The sequence below is a fragment of the Equus caballus genome, chromosome 12, assembly GCF_041296265.1.
Source record: "Equus caballus isolate H_3958 breed thoroughbred chromosome 12, TB-T2T, whole genome shotgun sequence".
In the NCBI taxonomy this organism is placed as follows: Eukaryota; Metazoa; Chordata; class Mammalia; order Perissodactyla; family Equidae; genus Equus; species Equus caballus.
In genome coordinates, this window is record NC_091695.1 from 2,038,623 (window position 1) to 2,057,514 (window position 18,892).

At 49.1% G+C, this 18,892-nt stretch overlaps 1 protein-coding gene across 13 annotated transcripts in view; it reads right to left on the reverse strand.

Annotated features, from left to right (window-relative positions):
- SLC1A2 (solute carrier family 1 member 2) overlaps window positions 1-18,892 on the reverse strand; it is a 138,046-nt gene that overhangs the window by 76,510 nt on the left and 42,644 nt on the right. Inside the window, exon 1 of one of the 13 annotated variants that reach the window (XM_070229286.1) lies at window positions 354-436. The exons of 10 other annotated variants lie outside the window; for them this stretch is intronic. Coding sequence is in view for 1 of the 3 variants with exons in the window: in XM_070229273.1 (XP_070085374.1) it covers window positions 16,547-16,554 (8 nt within the window). In the remaining 2 variants the exon portion in view is untranslated. Of the gene's footprint in view, window positions 1-353; window positions 438-16,546; window positions 16,971-18,892 lie in introns of those variants that run through there. 2 more of the 13 variants (XM_070229273.1, XM_070229276.1) reach the window with 2 other exon arrangements.

Sequence of the window (18,892 nt, forward strand, 5' to 3'; positions counted from 1 at the left end):
CCATGTCCCCTGCCCCAGACACACACACACAGGCACATACACCCAGGCACATACACACAGAGGCACACACACACACATTCTATGAGAAGGACCTGGGTCTGGCTTCATAGCCCAGTGCCCTCACTCTCTAGCTGTAGGATCCTCAGCAACTCACTTCCTCCCTGAGCCTCAGCTGCCTCATCCACACGAGGAAAGAGGATTGTGGAGAAGATTAAATTAAACGCAGTAACTCCTGCTAACTGCCGCCACATAATAGCAGTCCTGTCCTTTCTTCTTCCCTCTTCCTTCGGCTGTTTCAGAAATAAGAGAATGCTTTTCAAAGAATTCAATTGCCTGAAAGAGACAACACAAACCTCTGTCGAAATGAGCTTTCAGACTTCTTAGAGAACTCTGCAGACGCTCCAGAGAGACTCAGATCTCTGAACTCTTGCGTAACAAGTTACGTAAGGGTTATCTTAGTCCCCCAACGTGCCTCTGGGATTATGACGTGGAGGCTAAGGTCAAAGGAAATTATGCAAGCGTAATCCTGGGAAACGAGCAAACAGAGAGGGAGCAGTTCCAGAAGCAAACCAGCAGTCTGCTGCCGTCAGTCTCTGAGGCCAGGGGTGCTGAGCCTGAGAAACACGGAGGCTGGGACACCATAGAGCAGGCTCTTGAAGGCCACCTGCGGCGCTGTAACTGACCTCTTCCCTGCCGCCTCCCCGGGAGGCCCAGGACAAGCAGCCTGAGAGCAGGCAGAGGGAGCCAGGGACCCGAGACTTGGTGCGGGGCTCCACCAAGAAGTGTGTAAACTACTAGCTGCACGTCAGCCCTGGAGGAGAGGCACTTCCGAAACACTAGTCTTATTGATGAAAATGCTTGAAACCACCTTAAAAACCCACCAACAGACGGTGCATCGCAAGCAAGATACAAAAAGACTCAACCACCAGAGAAATCAGGGCCAAGCAAATGAAAACCACAGTTTTTGCACATCAAATTGACAAAACATGCTTTTAGTTATAACATCTATGAAATGTGCATGCGCATGCACAAAGATGTATATTCTTAGCAGAATTGCTTGTATCAGTAAAACCTGAGAAGTAACCTAAATTCCATTGATAGGGAGACAGCTGAATGACTTGGATACATTTTGATGCAATGAAAGCCTGTTAAACAGAAGAGATATCTCTATAAGAACTGACATAGACAAATGTCCAAGATACAGATACATGAAAATTGTATGTGCACGTGTCCATTTATAACGCACGGAGAGAAATTCTGGAAGGAGAAGCAGAAAACTGTTTGCTAGGGCTGTTTCTGGGACTGGAAGACGGTTTTAGAGGAAGGTGTGTGAGGGAGCTTTTTGTATATTTTTGTAGGTTTTGACTTGTAAAACAATTCTATCTTCACGTGTCATGCTGTATAATTAAAATTTACTTTGAGGAATGTTGAATCAGCCATCCTCAACATGTGGAAGAGGACAGTATTTTTTTAAGGCAGGAAAATATTAACTTTTTAAAGACTAAGGAGTGGCCACTTATAAAGGAGGTGACCAGGGAGATAAGTTCCGTGTGCTGAACTGACTTCCAAGCTGACCGCATGCAGACACTGACAAAGAGAACCTTCTATCTGAAACGATTCTGAGGTTTACGCTTAAGAAACAAAGCAAATAACTCGTCCAGCAGAGACCAGGGTTTGTTTCTCTCAGATGGGTTGCACCTCCCGGAAGAGTGGGGTACCTTTTATTGTCTCCCTTAGAAGTAGAGGAGAATGGAGAATCTTTTCTCTTAGTCTCAATTCCACATTTCCTTGCTCAGAAACAGGGGCACCTGCATCCATTCACACAGGAGTTCACATACCAGGGAATTCCAGCCCCGAGCTGACTCTGGTCATCCAAGTTCAGTTCCCGGGACATCTTCCTCAGAACGTAACAGTAATGACTCTAGGATAAGACTGCAGTTCACAAGTGAGACTGCCATCCCGTCCCTGCTCTGACACCCTGCGAGGTCTCAGACAAGTGACAAAAGCCACGCTGACGTGTCAGTAGCGTTACCACCCCATGTTCAAGTGGGGATAACCTATTATCTGTGCACCAGACAATAACAATTAATATACTAATAATATCTGCACACAGGATCCGCCCCCTCCACGTTTACACGCACACACAGAGGTCTGGCGATGCAAAGGACTGATGAAATTAACAATAGATGCACCAACGCTGTGACGTCCCTAGCAGGCTTTTGCCTAAACATCTACTGCAGTGCCCAGGTGACATTCCAGAGCAGAGGAAATGGGTGGGACCCAAGGTACATGGCCGACAAGTTGCCCCACTGAGAACCCAGACTTTCGTTTTCCATCACTTAAAATATATATTTTTTACATCTGAGACCCAAATATGATCACAGTTATTAATTTGTTCATTCATTCATCCATCCATCCAGCAGATTATTTTTTTATTTTTGAGGAAGATTAGCCCTGAGCTAACTGCTACCAATCCTCGTCTTTTTGCTGAGGAAGCCTGGCCCTGAGCTAATATCCATGTCCATCTTCCTCTACTTTATATGTGGGACACCTACCACAGCATGGCTTGCCACACAGTGCCATGTCCACACCCGGGATCCCAACCGGCGAACCCTGGGCCGCCGAAGTGGAACATGCGCACCTAACTTCTGCACCACCGGGCCGGCCCCTTCCAGCAGATATTTACCGAGCATCTGCTCTGGGCTTGGCACTGTTCTCCACACTCCAGAAACAGCAGTGAACACAATAGAGGCTTACAGACTAAAGGAGGGAGATAATACACAATCAATGTCACACCACAATAACTACTGTAAAGAACTATGAATTGACATAATGGTGAGTGGGATAGAGAGCGACAGGGCACTATTTTATATAACTTGGTCAGGAGTGACATTCAATCAGTAACTTAAAGAAATAAGGGTGGTCATGTGGGATCCTGGGGAAGAGTATTCTGAGAGGGCAGACAGCAAGTGCAAAGGCCCTGAGGCGAGAGCAAGCTGGTGAATTCTACAAATAACAAGGAGGATCTCCTCACTATTAAGCACACAAGCAGAATTCTGTGAGTGCAAGCTTGACGGGATTAAGCGACTCTCCTCCTGCAAATGCACATACAGAAAAATTTCCCTTACAGCCAAAGACCCCTGAAAACCTTTTACCCACGGCCCCTGGTTAAGAACCTCTATTTTACTCAACTATTGAAGACTGTTGCTTTGGACACGGCCTGTGACTGAGTCCTGGCTGCCGTGCCTCGTGAGCTCAAAGACAGACAAAGAGGAGGCCACAGCCCCTCTTTAGACAATCTGCTGGTTCTGAATTTCCAAAGAAATTCTCTGGCTTGGGGGACTGAGAAATTACCCCGGGACAATGACGAGCACGCTGGCGCCCACCGCCCCTGTCTGTGCTGGGAAGGGCTTCCTGCGTCCCCAGCGCCCTGCTGCACCGATCCCAGGGCCCGGGAGCCGAAAGGCGGTCCAAGAATCGAGCATTCCGTGGGCGCAGCTCTACTGCAGAGGGAGGGCAGGTCGCTGATGAACACTTTTGGCTTGTCTCTAAGCTGAGCTTTGGGTGCCCCAAGAGTCAAAAATCAATAGCAGTAATTCTGTGAAAACCATAACTAGGCCAGTTTAAGCGGCGTGCTGACCACGACGCCGCCTTGGCCTGCTCTGCGACTCCCGGTGTGGCGACCATCGCACCCGGTCACTTTTGCTCACACCAGGCTCCACCACCCCCGGCCGGCCCTCCACCCGGCTCTCCCAGCCGGTGGTCGCGCCATCTCTGCACAGGAGCCCCGGGGATGTGATTCCCTGGTCTCCGTGCTGGCCTCGCCGGCGCCAGGCAGACACAGCCAGACGCCGGGGCCTTCGCTGTGAGACTGTGGGGGCCGGGAGGGACCAACCGGGACAGGTGGGAAGCAGGACACCAAGAAGTCCAGACACGGGGCGAGGGGCAGGGGCTGGCAGGGGTAACTATGACACCCTTCCCACCAGACTCTCTCCCTGTCTCTTAAAAAAAAGGAAATTGCTTTATTGTGTGCTTTTTAGATTATATAACTAAGATGCACTTTATTTACAGAAAGACAAAAAAGAAAGGGAAAATCACCAGTAAATCTCATTGCCAGGAAAGCCTAAGTGATAGCCAAAGCTTGTCCCAAGCATTGTTTCAAGTACACTCATTTAAACTCATTTTTTACATCTCACGCCACTCTAGAGGGGGACACTGTTTTAAGACCCATTTTGCAGATGAGTAAACTGAGGCACAGAGAAATGAAGTAACTTGCCGGGGTCTCATAGTTCTTACGCAGAGGAGCTGGGATTCGGGCCCAGATCCATGTTCTTAAGGCATCGTAACCCCGACTGCGCTCCCCCGAGGCGTCCATCTCTCCCCAGGTGCGCTCTCTGGGGTCTGGAGCAGCCGGGCCTCCTCCCCCAGACCCCACGGCTGCTCCTTCTGCTGCCAGCCCTGCAGCCCTCTGGCAGCTTCCCCGAGAACCGCACATCCACCAGAGTCGACAGCAAACTACACGGGGGGAGCCACGTTTCAGGCCCCTCTGGATGTGCTGAGCATCTGGAACACGCACGGACCCTGGGGGACAGTGACTGGGACCCCGCGCTTGACCACAAGGGCCTCGGTCTAACAGCAGAGACGTGACATATAAACAAGAACTACGGACAAGAAAAATGTGCGGAGACTCGGCTTTTCGGGCGCAGGGTCATGCGGTGTTCCCTGGGGGCTCATAGGAGGTGTTCAGCAGGTGTTTGTTGAGCGACTGTAAGAACCTTGTCTCGGCGCTTGCTCTCTTTTGAAATCACGAATAAGTCAGAACGACTTTCCAGGTGAAGCGACAGCTCAGCTGAGACTCGGAGGCTGGATACGACCTGACAGAGCGGAAGGGAGCGGCAGGGGAGCTGCCGAGGCCTTGGGTGGAGCACCCTCGGAGGGGCAGAGGAGGACCACGTGCTCGGGCGGGGCTTCCGTAGGCAGGGGGTGTGGCTCCAGGGGGGCCAGGCAGGGCAAGGAGGCTCGAATCTTCCAGGTGCTGCAAGGCCGAGGAAGGAGTTCAGACTTGGGGAAAGGACGTGTCTGAAGATGACGGTCTGAGAGGCAGCCCTTCAGCCAGCTCTCCAGCTGAGAACACAGGCAAGAAAGAGGACTGCAAGGAGTGCTCTGGACAGACGGCAGCTCAACTCACTGGCTCCCTGGAGCCCCCTCCCTCAGCCTCAGGGGCCTTTAGACCACCTTAAAGACCAGAATGGATTACAAGCCGATTTCACCTCCCCGGCAAAGTCCAATCCACTAATAGTGGCTACCTAGAGCAATGTGTTGAGAAAGATTCCGAAGTTGAATCCGGATGCAGAGTGAATGAGTTCTCTGATTGTTAGCAATATCTGCCATGGACACAAAATCGAGAAGCAGCCACATATGTGCCCGTATTTGCCATCCTTGCCTTCAGTAACTTGCAGTCGTTTTATTTCTTAGATATGGGCTCATTTGGAGGAGAGACCATCATATTTCTCTGTGCACCCAGCCCTGTGCCAGGCGGGCAGTGGGGAAACAGAGAGCGCTCTGCCCAGCAGATGTTTGTTAAATGAATGATCAAACTCATCTGTTCCGAAGAAAAATGAACACAAAGAAGCTGGATGCTGAGAGCTTTAGGAATGCAGGCGTGGCAGAAAGGGCCTCTTCTCCTGAAGCCGGCTCTCCATTCTGACCCTGCCCGAGGCCGGAGTCCCCGTGACAGGTCTGGGCTCACCTGGGTTGCACTGAGGCAGTCGGTGTTCAGGGAAACACCCAGCCCTCAGAGAGCCTCCTGACGCTGCCCTGCAGGAGGTGTGGGTACTGACACAGCTACCGAATCCGGGAACCGCTGAGCAGAGCCCCACTAGGGGCTGGCTGTGGCCCAGGCTAGGGCTGCAGCGCCCCTCTGCCGTCCGCGTTCACGAGAGAGAGATGGAGTGCAAATGCAGGGCACGCCCGGCCTGGCCTCCTCCGGGGCTGGTGAAAGAACTGTCTAGAATTGCGTTGGGCCGGCAGACATGCATTCCTGAGGGTCTCCCCTTAAGTATTTATTGATGAGTAAACCCAATCCTTCTCTTTACTGTCTGTTCCTCAACCCTCAGCAGGGTGCCTTGCAGGCAGTGGACGCCCAGTAAATGAGACAGAAACGTGACATTTAGAGAACTCCCAGATGGATGGGGAGGAAGGCAAATGGTGAGAAGTTATGGTCCAAGAGGGAAGTAACGCCCTGAGAGGGGAGAAGAGAAAGCACACAATTAACCGCCAAAAGAATCGACGTAGACACACGTCAGTGCTCTGGAATTAGGAAGACAACGAGATGGATGGAACCGATTGGAACAGACTCACACAGCAGGATGTGCTGAGCTGGAGACTCAGGTAGACTTTCCATACGGAGAGAAAAGGGGAGAGGATGCATCACACAGGAAACGAGCACAGCACTCCGGGGCAGGAGGGAAAGGCCAAGTTCAGAAGCAGACAGAAGGGAAGGTACGTGGGTGGTGCATCTGGGAGCAGCCAGGGCGAGATGGAAGCAGGGACAGGAGGCCGGCCGGTGGCAGGAGCCAGGCAGCAAGGTCAGGGCGAGCGCCCAGGGCCTGGAAATGCAACTCTCAGAAGGGATTTCTGATGAAACCCGGGGAGCTGTCTTCCTCAACTCAGCTGCTCTTCCTCCCTCCCTCTGTGGGGAAACACAGAAGGAGAAAGGCCCCTCCCCTCCAGATTCTCAGCGTCCTTAGCTCCAGGCAGCCACCCAGGGGCCCGAGAAAGTCCCGTCTCTCCCATATCAGAGCTGCTATCTCAAGCACCTGCTCCTCACAGGACACCTCGCTTTAAAGGAAGGCAGCCCCAGACACTGGGGTTTCCAGTACGCTAGTCTGTGTGCGTACAATTTCCTGCGTGCTGCACGCCTGGGAGGGTGCCGAGAGGCTGACATGCAGTCCTTGGACTTGGGGCTGACAGGTCAGCAGCTGAAGAGGCCATTTCTGTTTTGTCCCTCTCTCTCCCAGCAGGGACAGAGTCCTGTCGAGTTAGAGACTCATAGGTGGGATAGTCATGACCAGGGGCTCAACAAGTCCCAGCGTCACCACTGACCAGCTGAGGAGCCTGGGAGAGTGTCTTCCTGTCTCCGAGCCTCAGGTTTTCTCCTCTATGAAGTGGCTGAATGGGATGAGCCACGTGATGGGCTCAGTACAGCGCCTGGCACGTGGTCAACACTCCATAGTTATCTGCCAGGGTGTTCCAGAGAATACTGGAGGCTCCCCACTGATTTTAGGACAGGCAGACTGACAATCAAATGACAGGAGGACACCTCCCAGAGGCTGAGCCTTTAACGCTCATTAACTCTTCTTGTTCCAGCTCCTTGTTTACAGATGGGGAAACCAAGAGAGTCTTCTGCCACCTTGTTGCAGCCTGCGTGATGTGGGCGTGGAAGATGGGATCAACATCTGTTGAGCATCTCCAGCGAGACCAGCATCTGAGGCCAGACACGTCATAGACTTTATCTCTCTTAACTCACGACAACCCAGAAGGTACAAATGCTTCCCCTGGATTAAGCGAGATGGTTAAGGGAGGTTGAGGCTGTGAAACTCTCCCGAGGTCCTATAGCTAATAGATTTCGGAGCCGGGATTCACCCCAGGTCTCTCCAGCCACCTCACGCTGCTCTCCGTCTCCTGACCTGAGTCAGACCCAAGCCCCCAGCGTGGAGGTCCTTCCACAAATGCACACTGAGGCGAGGTCTAGCCCAGCTTTTCCACGGAAGGCCCTGAAACACTTGGCTGAAGCAACACGCCTTTTGATGATTTATTCAAACGCTCTTAACTGCCCCCTCAAGGCTGACTGGGAAGATGTCCGGCTGGGCTGGAGCCTCTCTCTGCTCTGGGTCTGGATCCAGACCTCAGGATGGGAGACCTCCCACAGACATTGGAGGCACCCTCAACCGCTGGCCTGGAAAATGTAATGGAAGGTGCCTTGAGAGTCCATTCTTTCGACCACCCTAAACCTTGAGCCCCCTACCGCTGTGGGAGAATATGCTAAAGCCCCCGACATTTCTCTTTCTTTTTAGAGACTTTCTTACAGAATGAACCTATCTACCCACTATCCTCATATAATGGAGTCTGCCAACCCAGTCTTGGTTTGCGAGATTAATGCTAATAACATAGCTAAGGTCGCTCACATTTATTGAGCACTTACTCCAGTCAGGTTCCATCCTCCAACAACCCAAGGAAACAGATATCCTTAGTGCCACTTCATAGATAGGAAAACTGAGTTGTAGAGGGTGAGGCAGGCTAATCAAAATCAGGCAACTGATTGGTGGCAGAGACAGAATCCAAACAGAAATGCTTTCCTTAGGAGCCCGTGCTCTGCTCGCTGTGTCACATTTTCTCCAGGGACACTAGCGGCTAGCTTCCCATTGCTTCTTCACCTCCCTGAATGACCGGCGCCATCTCCGCTCTCACAGATGGCACGTCACTTCCTCCTGGATGTGGAGTCTGTCTAAAGAACACTCCAGACCCATGTGCACGTGCGTCCCAGCCATTCCACCCCATCCAGCACGGGCCACAAGGAGGTTTATAAGGTAAAAACAGTCTGGCTTTTAAGTAATATTTAACAACCCCATGAGATACAATATCATTTTGAGTGCACTGTGTGTACATTTAAAAAGCAACGTAGAAAACTGCATATATACCATTCTCGCAATTTCATAAAAATTGTACGTTGCATCGAGATGCAAAAAAAAGACAGCACAAAAGATTCTCCGTGGCTGTTTGTAATGGTAGGATAATGGATGGTTTTGATTCTTTCCTTTACATTCCAACTTTCTACAACAAACATGAAATAAGCTCTATAAGAACCAAAAAGTTTACAAAAATAAGCAGATTGACCCCTAAAAAGTCTGTGTTATACAGAGCAATCACGGAGAACCTCGCCAGCACAGCCTCCCACACCCCACTGCTGGCACACCGTGTCCTGGACCTGAATTCATGCTCCATCTAGCACTCCTCGTTTTTCACGCCTGCCTCTGATGCTGAGAGTCAGTGCCGGGAGTGAATTACCCTAACTCATCCACGCCCCTTTCCAGTCTGCACCACAGCCTTCTTGGGGTGCGGGGGTAGGGGGCTAATGACCAAAAGCCCCGTGGTGCAGCCAGCCAATTTCTGGCTGGCAGATGGGGCAGGTCAGCTCTTTATCCACTCCCGCCTTGGCCAAGCCTCAGAGGTCACAGAGAGGAGGCATCTTCATCCTGTCCCACAGCCCGTCTGTCTGTCAAGAAGCCTCTCCAATGCTGCCTCCTGAGAACCAGCCAGCCTCCACTCGCTTCTGCAGAGGACCGGCACAACTTTTCCTCCTAATACTGTCAGCCAGCTGGAACTGTAAGATGTCTCAGAGTACGCAGTGTTGCCCCAGAGGCAGGGAGCTGTCCCTGTTTTGTCAGACAGCTTGATGGACACAAGTCACCACGAGGACTGGGCTGAGATGGTGGGGAGTGAGCTAACACGATGACTGAAGGGCACCACAGGAGGGATCCACGGGGCTGGGGACTGGGGGCCAGGGAGCCGGCGAGGAAAGGCAGGCGCAAGGCAGGCGCCTGTGTAGCGGAGATGGCCAGTGAAGACTGTCCCAGCTGGTGGGGGTGGCCGGGGGGCCTTCAACAATGATAACGGCGATGGTCGTAGCAGTAACGATGACGTTGGCAGTCATGATAGCTGACGTCTGCACGGCACTTACTACAGGCTTTCCTCCAAGCGCTTTCCTCCATACCCACAACCATCCTGTGAGGTGGGTGCTACTCCTATTCCCATTCAACAGGGGAAGAAACTGAGGCACCAAAGAGTAAAGCTACCTGCCCAACATGACACAGCAAGTGGCAGAGCAGGGTTTTGAGAATCTCAGCCGGACTTCAGAAGCTTTGTTCGTTTTTTCATTGGAGTATAATTGACATAAATGTTATGTTAGTTTCAGGTGTACAACATGGCAATTTGATGTTTTTATAGATTACGAAATGATCATCACACTAAGTCTAGCTACCATCTGTCACCACACGACATTACTGCCATATTAGTGGCTGTATTCACCATGCTGTACGTTACATCCCTGTGGCTTATTTTGTTGTAACTGGAAGTTGCTACCTCTTGGTCTTCTTCATCTGTTTCACCTACCCCCTCACCCCCTCCCCCCTGACAACCACTAGTTTGTTCTCTGTATCTGAGTCTGTTTCTATTTTGTTATGTATGTTCATTCGTGTTGTTTTTTATCTTCCACATATAAGTGAAATCATATGGTATTTTTCTTTCTCTGTCTGACTTATTTCACTTAGCGTAACACCCTCTAGGTCCATCCGTATTGTCGCAAACAGACCTCTGTTCTTAACCACATCGTCACACTGTCTTTCCCTAAGGGCAGGCGTGCCAAAGGCGCCCTTGTATTCTGCGTGCTGTTCTGTTCTGCAGTGTGAGCCACCCCTTCTCTCCTGCTCAGACCTCAGTGACGTCTGCCACACTCGCAGCCCTGTGACCATGGAGCTGTCAGGAGAGAGGGATCGGCACATCTTCCAGGGAGGGAAGATGGGGTGGAAAGCTGCCCGTGCAGGAGGTGACAGAGTGGAGAGCAAGAATCAGCAGAGGCAGGACTCAGAGCAGGGGGGCCTTGGAGAAATGCGCGTTTCCAGGAACCCCTGGAAACATGGGACGGGCGCTCAGCGTCCCTCCGAACATGAGCTGGAGCTTCAGGGTGATTCACCTACATCATAAAGGACACCAGGGTCCCAGGCCAAGCCAGAAGATTGCTGACGTTTCCAGACACTTGAGTTTTGATGCCTTATTTCCTTGGATCTAAGATATGCTTTCTTTTTTAACATTTTAAAATTTGTGCAATTGAGATGCATACTATATTCAATATATACACCTACAATAGCGTTTCTCTTTCTACTTGAAAAGCTGTCATTAAGTTGTTTGTGCAGCTTACAATGAGCGGTGTTGCAGAATGGAGTTTAAGAGCCTTCTGACGGAGGCAGATGGAGCTGCCCGACCTTCTCTGTCACCTGTCTCTTTACCACTAAGGTTTCCACTACTCGAGCCGCTCCTCCAAACGTGCGGGGCCCCACCTCTGCCTCACCGCGGGCTCCTGCTCACCCTTCCGACCTGGGATCAAACATCACTTCCTCCGAGAGTCCCCCTACCTAACAGACCGGGTCCACCACCCCCACTGGACTGCACCCTCTGTGAGGGCAGGATTGGGACTTTTACTTCTCATTGTTAAATAACTCGTCAAGAACACAATAAGAATTTCAATAATATTTTGTTTCATGAATAAATTTGAGTCGAAGACAAATGATTGATTCCCACCTCAGATCATCAAAAATTCCTTTGGATAATCCTTGGCAAATAGCACCAACAACAAGGCTGGCCACGCACTAGATCTTCAGAAGGGAAGGCAGTCGTGCCAACGTTCTACATTCACGGGCTGTGCTGATATTGACTCCACTGCATGTTAAATAATACTTAGGCATTTACTATTATTTGTGCCTTTTGCCCTACTGGCTCCTAGTGACTCCTTCTTACTCCTATTTCATTTATAAGCCAAAGTCTCACTGGGAAAGAGGTTAAATAAAGAATATGACCATGACATTTAGTGCAATATTAATATCCATTTGAAACCTTGAGGAAGGAAGACTGCAACAGAGCCATCAGAATGGTGCAGAATAATTAATATTATTATTAATATTCTTTAAAATCCTATAATCCTATCAACCATTGAGAAAAATTTCACACTTACAAGGTCCTTAGAAACCCCTGAGTCTGGCTGTTTTGCAGAAAGGAGCAAAGATACAAGTCAGCTACTAGATGACAGACGCATCCCACTGGGGGCATACTGGGATGAGAGACCCCACGAGAATAAAAAGAAAAGCTTGAGGTCAAGGCTTGGTACTGGCCCACTTCTTCAAGTGTTTCTCTTTTGCCCCAACACAGCAGTTCTCAACCAGGGGCAATTGTGTAATATCTGCAGACATTTTGGGTTGTCACAACCGGGGAGGAAAGATGCATATGGATGGAGGCCAGGGATGCTCCCAAACATCCCCCCAACAAAGAACCATCCGGCCCTAAAGCCAACAGTGCCCAGGTTGAGAACCTGCCCTGAGAGGAGTCAGAGAAGACGGAGGACCCGGATGAGCACAGGGCAATTCCTCACACTCCTCACCCCCACCCACAGCACACTGCCACTCCCACCACCCCACACCACACCTAAGGTGTGCATTCCATACCGAGGTGCTGTCTACCCGACGTGCACAGAAATATATACCAGACGACAGGCCCAGCCCCACCAGAAACAAGACACATCTTCAGGGAGCAGTGATTTGACTCAGAATTTGCTGGAATGCCTTGACTCTAACATATACATTCTCCTTGTATTTTAACATTTCTGAAAATGGAATGTGCCTTGTAATGACGAGAACGTGTTCTGAGAAATGCATCGTTAGGCGATTTCGTCGTTGCACGAACGTTGTAAAGTGCACTTTCACAAACCTAGATGGTCTAGCCTCCTACTCACAGGCTCTATGGTACTAATTTTATGGGACCACTGTCATATATGCGGTCCGTTGTTGACCAAACTTCATTATGTCGCACACGACTATAATGTAATTTTTCCCCCCAAAATGCTGTTATGAAATCAACTGAAACTCTTCTAAATGATTACATATTAGAGTCAGAGAAACATGGTAGTTTAAAACATAACATATGGAGATAAACACAAATAGACGACCGAGCATGGTATAAAATTTTCTTGAATTCCAAGGACACAGCACAGGCTTCAAAGAATGTCTCCCTTGTGTCAGGTTCCTTCGGCCAGTGTGAGTTCACACTCCTCTACCTTGTTGATAGAAAAGCTTAAAGTGTAGACCTTACTCTCAGGATGGAACAGGACCAGCGACCAGGGGGGTCCACGGATGAGATCAACCACGGTGGGCTCCCTTTTAAACCTCAGCATCCTAGAGGCCTGATCTGCCTCCTCCTGGCCCTCAGCACCCTCCTCCTGCATCTGCACTCCATCATCCACCACGGCCCCTCCCCTGGTCTCAACTGTAGCTAGCACTTTCCGGTGATTAGCCCTTGGGGGCATACTGAGGCTCAGTGGGAGAGAAGCACACATGGGTCCTGCCCGCTGACCGTCTCGTTTCACCACACGGATGCTGCAACTCAGCAGGGAGTGGTCAACACACCAGCTTTAGAGTGGGCGAGGCCAGTTACAGATCCAGACTCGACATCCTCGCTGCTTGTCTCCTTGGACAGCGAAGTAACTCTGTGGGCCTCCGTTTTCTCAAATAGAAAGTAGCAGGGACAAATAGGAGCATTGCCCATTAGAGTTGTTTTTTCTCTTTAGATGTAAATAAAATAATCGTGTGAAATACATGGTGTGTGGTCAACTGCCCACATCAGTTGGTTTGCTCTTCTGAGCAAGTTGTAAGGTATCAAAGATTCCAGAGCCTCACACTTAGCCACACTTTGGGAGTTCCTGAATGCACTGAGTGCCATCAAATACACCTAAACTGGAGGAGCCCGTGATTTTTTTCCAGATTCATCCTCACAAACCCATACCATATCATGAGTGATTTTTATCAGGGAGATTATGGGCATGTGTTGCTTTGCTCTATAAAATTTTCAAGGATAAGATCCTTGACACACCACTGGTGTCCCTGGATCACAGAAAGGTTGAGTTGGAGAGAATTCACTAACGTTCGTGCGCTTCTCCGACTAAGCGTTATGGCGCGCATCTGCTGAGATTGCCAAGACTCCAGCAACCCCCGGCTCCTCTAGAACTCTGGGCAGAAAGGGGGTGCATTCCAAGACAGCCATGTTTGGTTGAGAACATATTGCATCTTTTCTCTCTGAGGCAACGAAATTCAAGGACCCTTCTCCATCACTTGGAAGGAAATTGGTTCTGAAGTTCTGGAATATCACTTTCTCTTGTTGTTTAGGGTTGTCTGGAAGCATTTAGGGTTTCCTAACACCTATTAGGTGAATGGCACTAAGAGATGCACATTTTCTGACAATTTGGGGAAAAGATAAAGGAAAATGAGGGGAAATGAAAATGAAAGTAATCCTTGTTCTTCTGGAACTTTTCCCAAATATAAAGTCACTATGTTAATTTTACTTTTAAGTATTGTTTATTAGGTAATAATTAACTTGTCACTCATTTAACTTAAACATTTTATTGTAAGCACTGTATGTATCTCTTATCATAAAAAGGTAACAGTTTTAAAAAGTAAAGTCAAACTTATTTAACTTAATTTTAAATCCCTACAAGGCAGCAAATATAAATATAATGACTTGAATCAGACACAAGGGGGGCTTTGTGCAGACAAGTACATTTGCATATCATGGGTGGCAATATTAACTGGATTTAGTTTTTCTGGAAATAGCTAACAAGTATTAGAAATCTGTGTGTGTTCATGGGCCTGGTAACCCCATTTGAGAATACAGTGCATGGAACAATCTCCAAGACACATACATTCAATTGAGAGAACGATGGTCATTTGCAGCACTATTTATAAAACAAAAAAATCAGAAAAAGCCCGGTTCAATCACTGCAAAAAGGTTAAGCAAATGATGCCACAGCAACAGTGAAGTGTAATAGAGCCATTAAAAGATCTAATTTCTTACCCATATTTGCATATAGCCACCTGGTGCATGTCCATGCAGTGGGGCACATAGCAGGTCCTATGCATGACACGCACACTAAGAGTGGCCGTAAGGACAGTCATCAGGGCTAGAAAGGACTTTAGAATAAGAATTTACAGTAAAATAGTTTAATTTCCATTTCCTAAAAAAAACGGAAGGGGGAAACAGACTAAAAAGCGGCTGTAAGACTAACGGTGTACAATCGGATCTCAGCTAGGGGTTGTCATACGTAATGACCAGAAGGAGATGCTCTTTACCAGTAATTCCCCCTGGCCGAAGGAATTGCGGGTGATTTTTTTTCCTTATTTATACTTTTAAGTATTTTAACCGTTCTCTGCAATTACCATATAGAACTTTATAATCATAATAGTCTTTAAAAAAAAACTGTAAATAAATGAACTTTAAGGAACTAGTTTTAAACTGTGAGGAAAATGGGCCAGTGTGTGAACAGAATAAGTCATTCATATTATTATGAAAAAGGAAAATCATTAGGTTTCCCCCAGCTTTGCATCATGCACAGTGCCAAGCACATTCAGGAAGCCCTTGCTCGAGATCCAAATTTCCCACTTTATCTATTCTTTCTGATTGCCCGAATTATTGCCATCATGTTTCTGCTTCATTTGACCTACTATTTTTTTTAATCATCTTTTTGGACTTCTGAAAACAGAAATCAACATGTAAAAGTATAGCGTATTTGAATATTGTCCCAATTCTGGTAAACCCTACAACTGTGTTCCAAACCTGGTGAACACGCAGTAGACACGTATCGAAGGACTGAATGAACACCAGCCATTCTCCTTCCAATTCTGGAGGAGAAAAGGAGTGATCTGAAGGGGATAAATCGCAAGGGGAACTGGTGGTCTTTGTCTCACCCACACTGTGTGTTGCAAGAGGGAAGAGAGACGCCCAACGTGATCCCAGAGTCTAACATCCGAGCAAACAGCTTATGACTTAGCAATGTAAGAAAATACCCTTCCAGGACGCAAACCAAGCCTGCCGGCTTCCCCGCCACACCAAGGACAGGTAACGGTGCAGCAGCTACCCTTCTGCTTTTGAATCTCTGGGCTTCAGAGCTTTTCCAGCTGGTCGACAACACAATCTTAATGACGTCATTCATGTTCCCCCGCGCCTGCAGGTGGAAACAGTTAGCACACTGTGATAAGGTAAGCGGCAGGGCTGGGGTTCAGGGACTCCTGCCTGGACCATTTCTTCAGCAGTGCTCGCAGAAGACACTCACAGGAAGAAGGTGGGGTTGAGCGCGGAAGACGTGCTCATAAGGACCATGTCTTACACTCCCAGTGCTCAAGTTCTTCAAGATGAAATCATGGATCATGATTGTAGGTACAAGTTACAGCTTTTCTAACTCATTGCTAAAATGTCTTGTTAATGTGTTATTTGAGCAATCATTTAAAGGGGGAAAATTCTACATGGAAAGATATGAATATCATTGATTCATTCATTGATTCATTCAACACACATTCATTGAGAAGCATACCATGTGCCTGGTTCATTGTTAGGCACTGTGGGGCGGGGACCTAGCCATTTCATTCACCATCCTGAGACGTTTCAGAGCCAATTGTTTTTCTGATAAACAGATTATGCTCCACAATCGTTACTCCTTCTTTCTCTGAACCTCTATGTTTTGTGGGAAGACCTGGTTCACAGGAGGAAGCTGACATTGCTCAGCCCCAGGAAAAGATGTGTCTTTGCCCAATACCAAAATAGGCCCTAGTGAGTGCAGGAAAACAACCTATTGTCCTTGTCCCACCTTTTCATTCTCCTCTTCTCCAGGAATAGAAAGTGACTCCTTCCTTCTCATGGCTCCCAGCCCACCCCCAGCCCACCCGGGATTGCTGACCTGACCATCCTTTTGTCTGCAAGAACACGCTGGCAGCAGAGGGCTGGGGTGAGCCCTGTCCCCGCTGCGGTCCTGTTGTCCTCGGAGGAAAGTCTCAGAGGCTTTAAAGTTCACCTGGCCAGCGTTCTGACGTCAGAGAAGTAACAGGCTGTCCTATCGACTGTTGTCATTTGGCTGGAGCGCCCAAGGTCGCTAAGTGTTTGTGGGCGTGTTGTGTAATTATGGGGGTTAAAGACCCCGTCAGGACCCTCTTCGGCCTCTGCCGTCCATTTCCTGTCCAAAAGCAAGAACTGAGGCTGTTCCCTCCCTGGGTTGTAAATTTCCACTCGGCTCTCGCAGGAGCTGGCTGGTGAGCCCCAGAGCCGCCGCTCTGTCACCAGGCCATCTCGCTGGCACTCATCTTCGTTCCTCCATCCCCATCCTCACAGCCACCCGTGATCATTAACCACTTCATCCCCAGCGGCCTTGCTCCCTGACGTTTAACCCAAACTCCTCAAAGTACTGAGTCTTTCACTTCTAATTCCCAACGTAGGTGAAAGAAACTCTCTGTTTTTAGGATCTGGAAATGTTCCAGCCTTCCAATCCTTTCCCCATGCTTAAATTCTAAATGTCCTATAGCTTAATTTATCCAGAGGTTTTGTCGAAGGCCCTCTGTTTTGTTTTCTAATTAAATGTAAAATGCAAGGTCGACTTAGGGTTTTGAGGAAGATTTGAACACCAGTCCCCATGTCGCCGTCAATGACTTCCATGGATAACAGCACCATTTCTCAGAACGTGTCCCTCGGAATACTAATCCCCCTCAATGTTCCAGGACGTGAAGGTTAAGGTGCCAAATGAGACGGGAGGGGCTGCTTCCCCTTGAAGGCTCCCAGCGTGGCCAGCGTACAGAAGGCTCTCGGCAGTTCTGCAGTAACAAAGTGTGCTCAGCCAAGCATCCCGAGGTTACTGGAGCCCAGACACGCTTTACTTTTTGTTTTATTTTTCTTACACAAGGACTATAGACATATTATAGATCTAGGGATCCACGGAATACACCCTGGGAAGCAGGGATCTGCTACATAAACACCAAGAGGCCCTTGGACCTGTGCCACACAGCGGATCGGCTTCCGTGGTGGGGACAGAACTCAGGCTTCCACTCGGAAGGGGAGCAGGACTCAGGCTGCCTTGGTTACTAACCTGACCACAGTTTAGCACAGAGAAAGTAGCCTCGGTTCTCCACCAGCAAAGGCGGCCAGAAGGGAAGGGCCAGGAGGGCATCGGGACCATCATCTGCCCCAGACAGCAGACATCCATCCGGGATGTCTTGCGGGTGACCTGACGCAGCGCTCCCCCCGTGATGGGGCCTGTGTGGGATCCCTGCATCCCGAAGTCTCCATCCGCTAGGCCCACCCCTCACTGTGTCTGTGGCTCTCTCACCAGCCATCTCGGGCCTCACCCTGGGCCGTTTCAGTCCCCGTCTGAACTGTTCACAGAGCTGTTGCCTCTGGGAAAGGACCGTATCTGGTTTGGTTCATCACAGCAGCCACAGATCGGTGAGTGGCACGCAGTGGACATCTTCTGGCGCTCCACTTGAGATTTCAATCCTACTTGCACCACTCGTGAGCTGTGTGATGCTGGGCAGATTACTTAACAAGTCAGAACCTCAAATACCTCATTCATAAAGAGGGGTGACAATAAGAATTAATGATATCTCACAGGATTGTTGTGAAAATTAAATCAGTTGATGTATACGAAAGTGCCTAGAACACAGACTGCACGCAGCCTGGACACTATGATTGTTGTCATCATTATTGATTCATTCCACAAATATTTCCTAGGCAAAATAGCCATTGCCTTTATGAGCCCTGAACGTGGTTTAAGTGATTTTGCCTTTAAGAGTTGCCATTAGAATCCAGGGCAAATCAGAGCAAACTGGATTTCCAGTCTCATATCTCCTTGGCAGCTCGACGACATTCAAGTTCTTCCGGTTGCAGCGTCTGCATCCTCTTTTGGTGACATTCATCACTGTCAGGTATCGATGCCAGCCAACCTTCACTGAAGACTATCTGCCAGGCACATTCGAAGTGCGTTACAGGCATTTGGCTTGTCTAAATCTTTCAACAACCCTATGAGGTAGACACTACTATTATTCCCATTTATAGCCAAGGAGAAGGCACAGAGAGGCTAAGTACCTGGCCCAAGTTCACACAGCTGGTCAATGGCAGAGCTGAGATCCAAACCCTCAAAGTCAGACTCCTAAGTGCCTGCCTATGACCATTGCACTACTGAGCCTCTCCAGGACGGCTTACTGTCTCTTCAGAGAAGGGGCAGCGTGAGGCATGAGTACACGAGAAAGGAGGGGAAGTG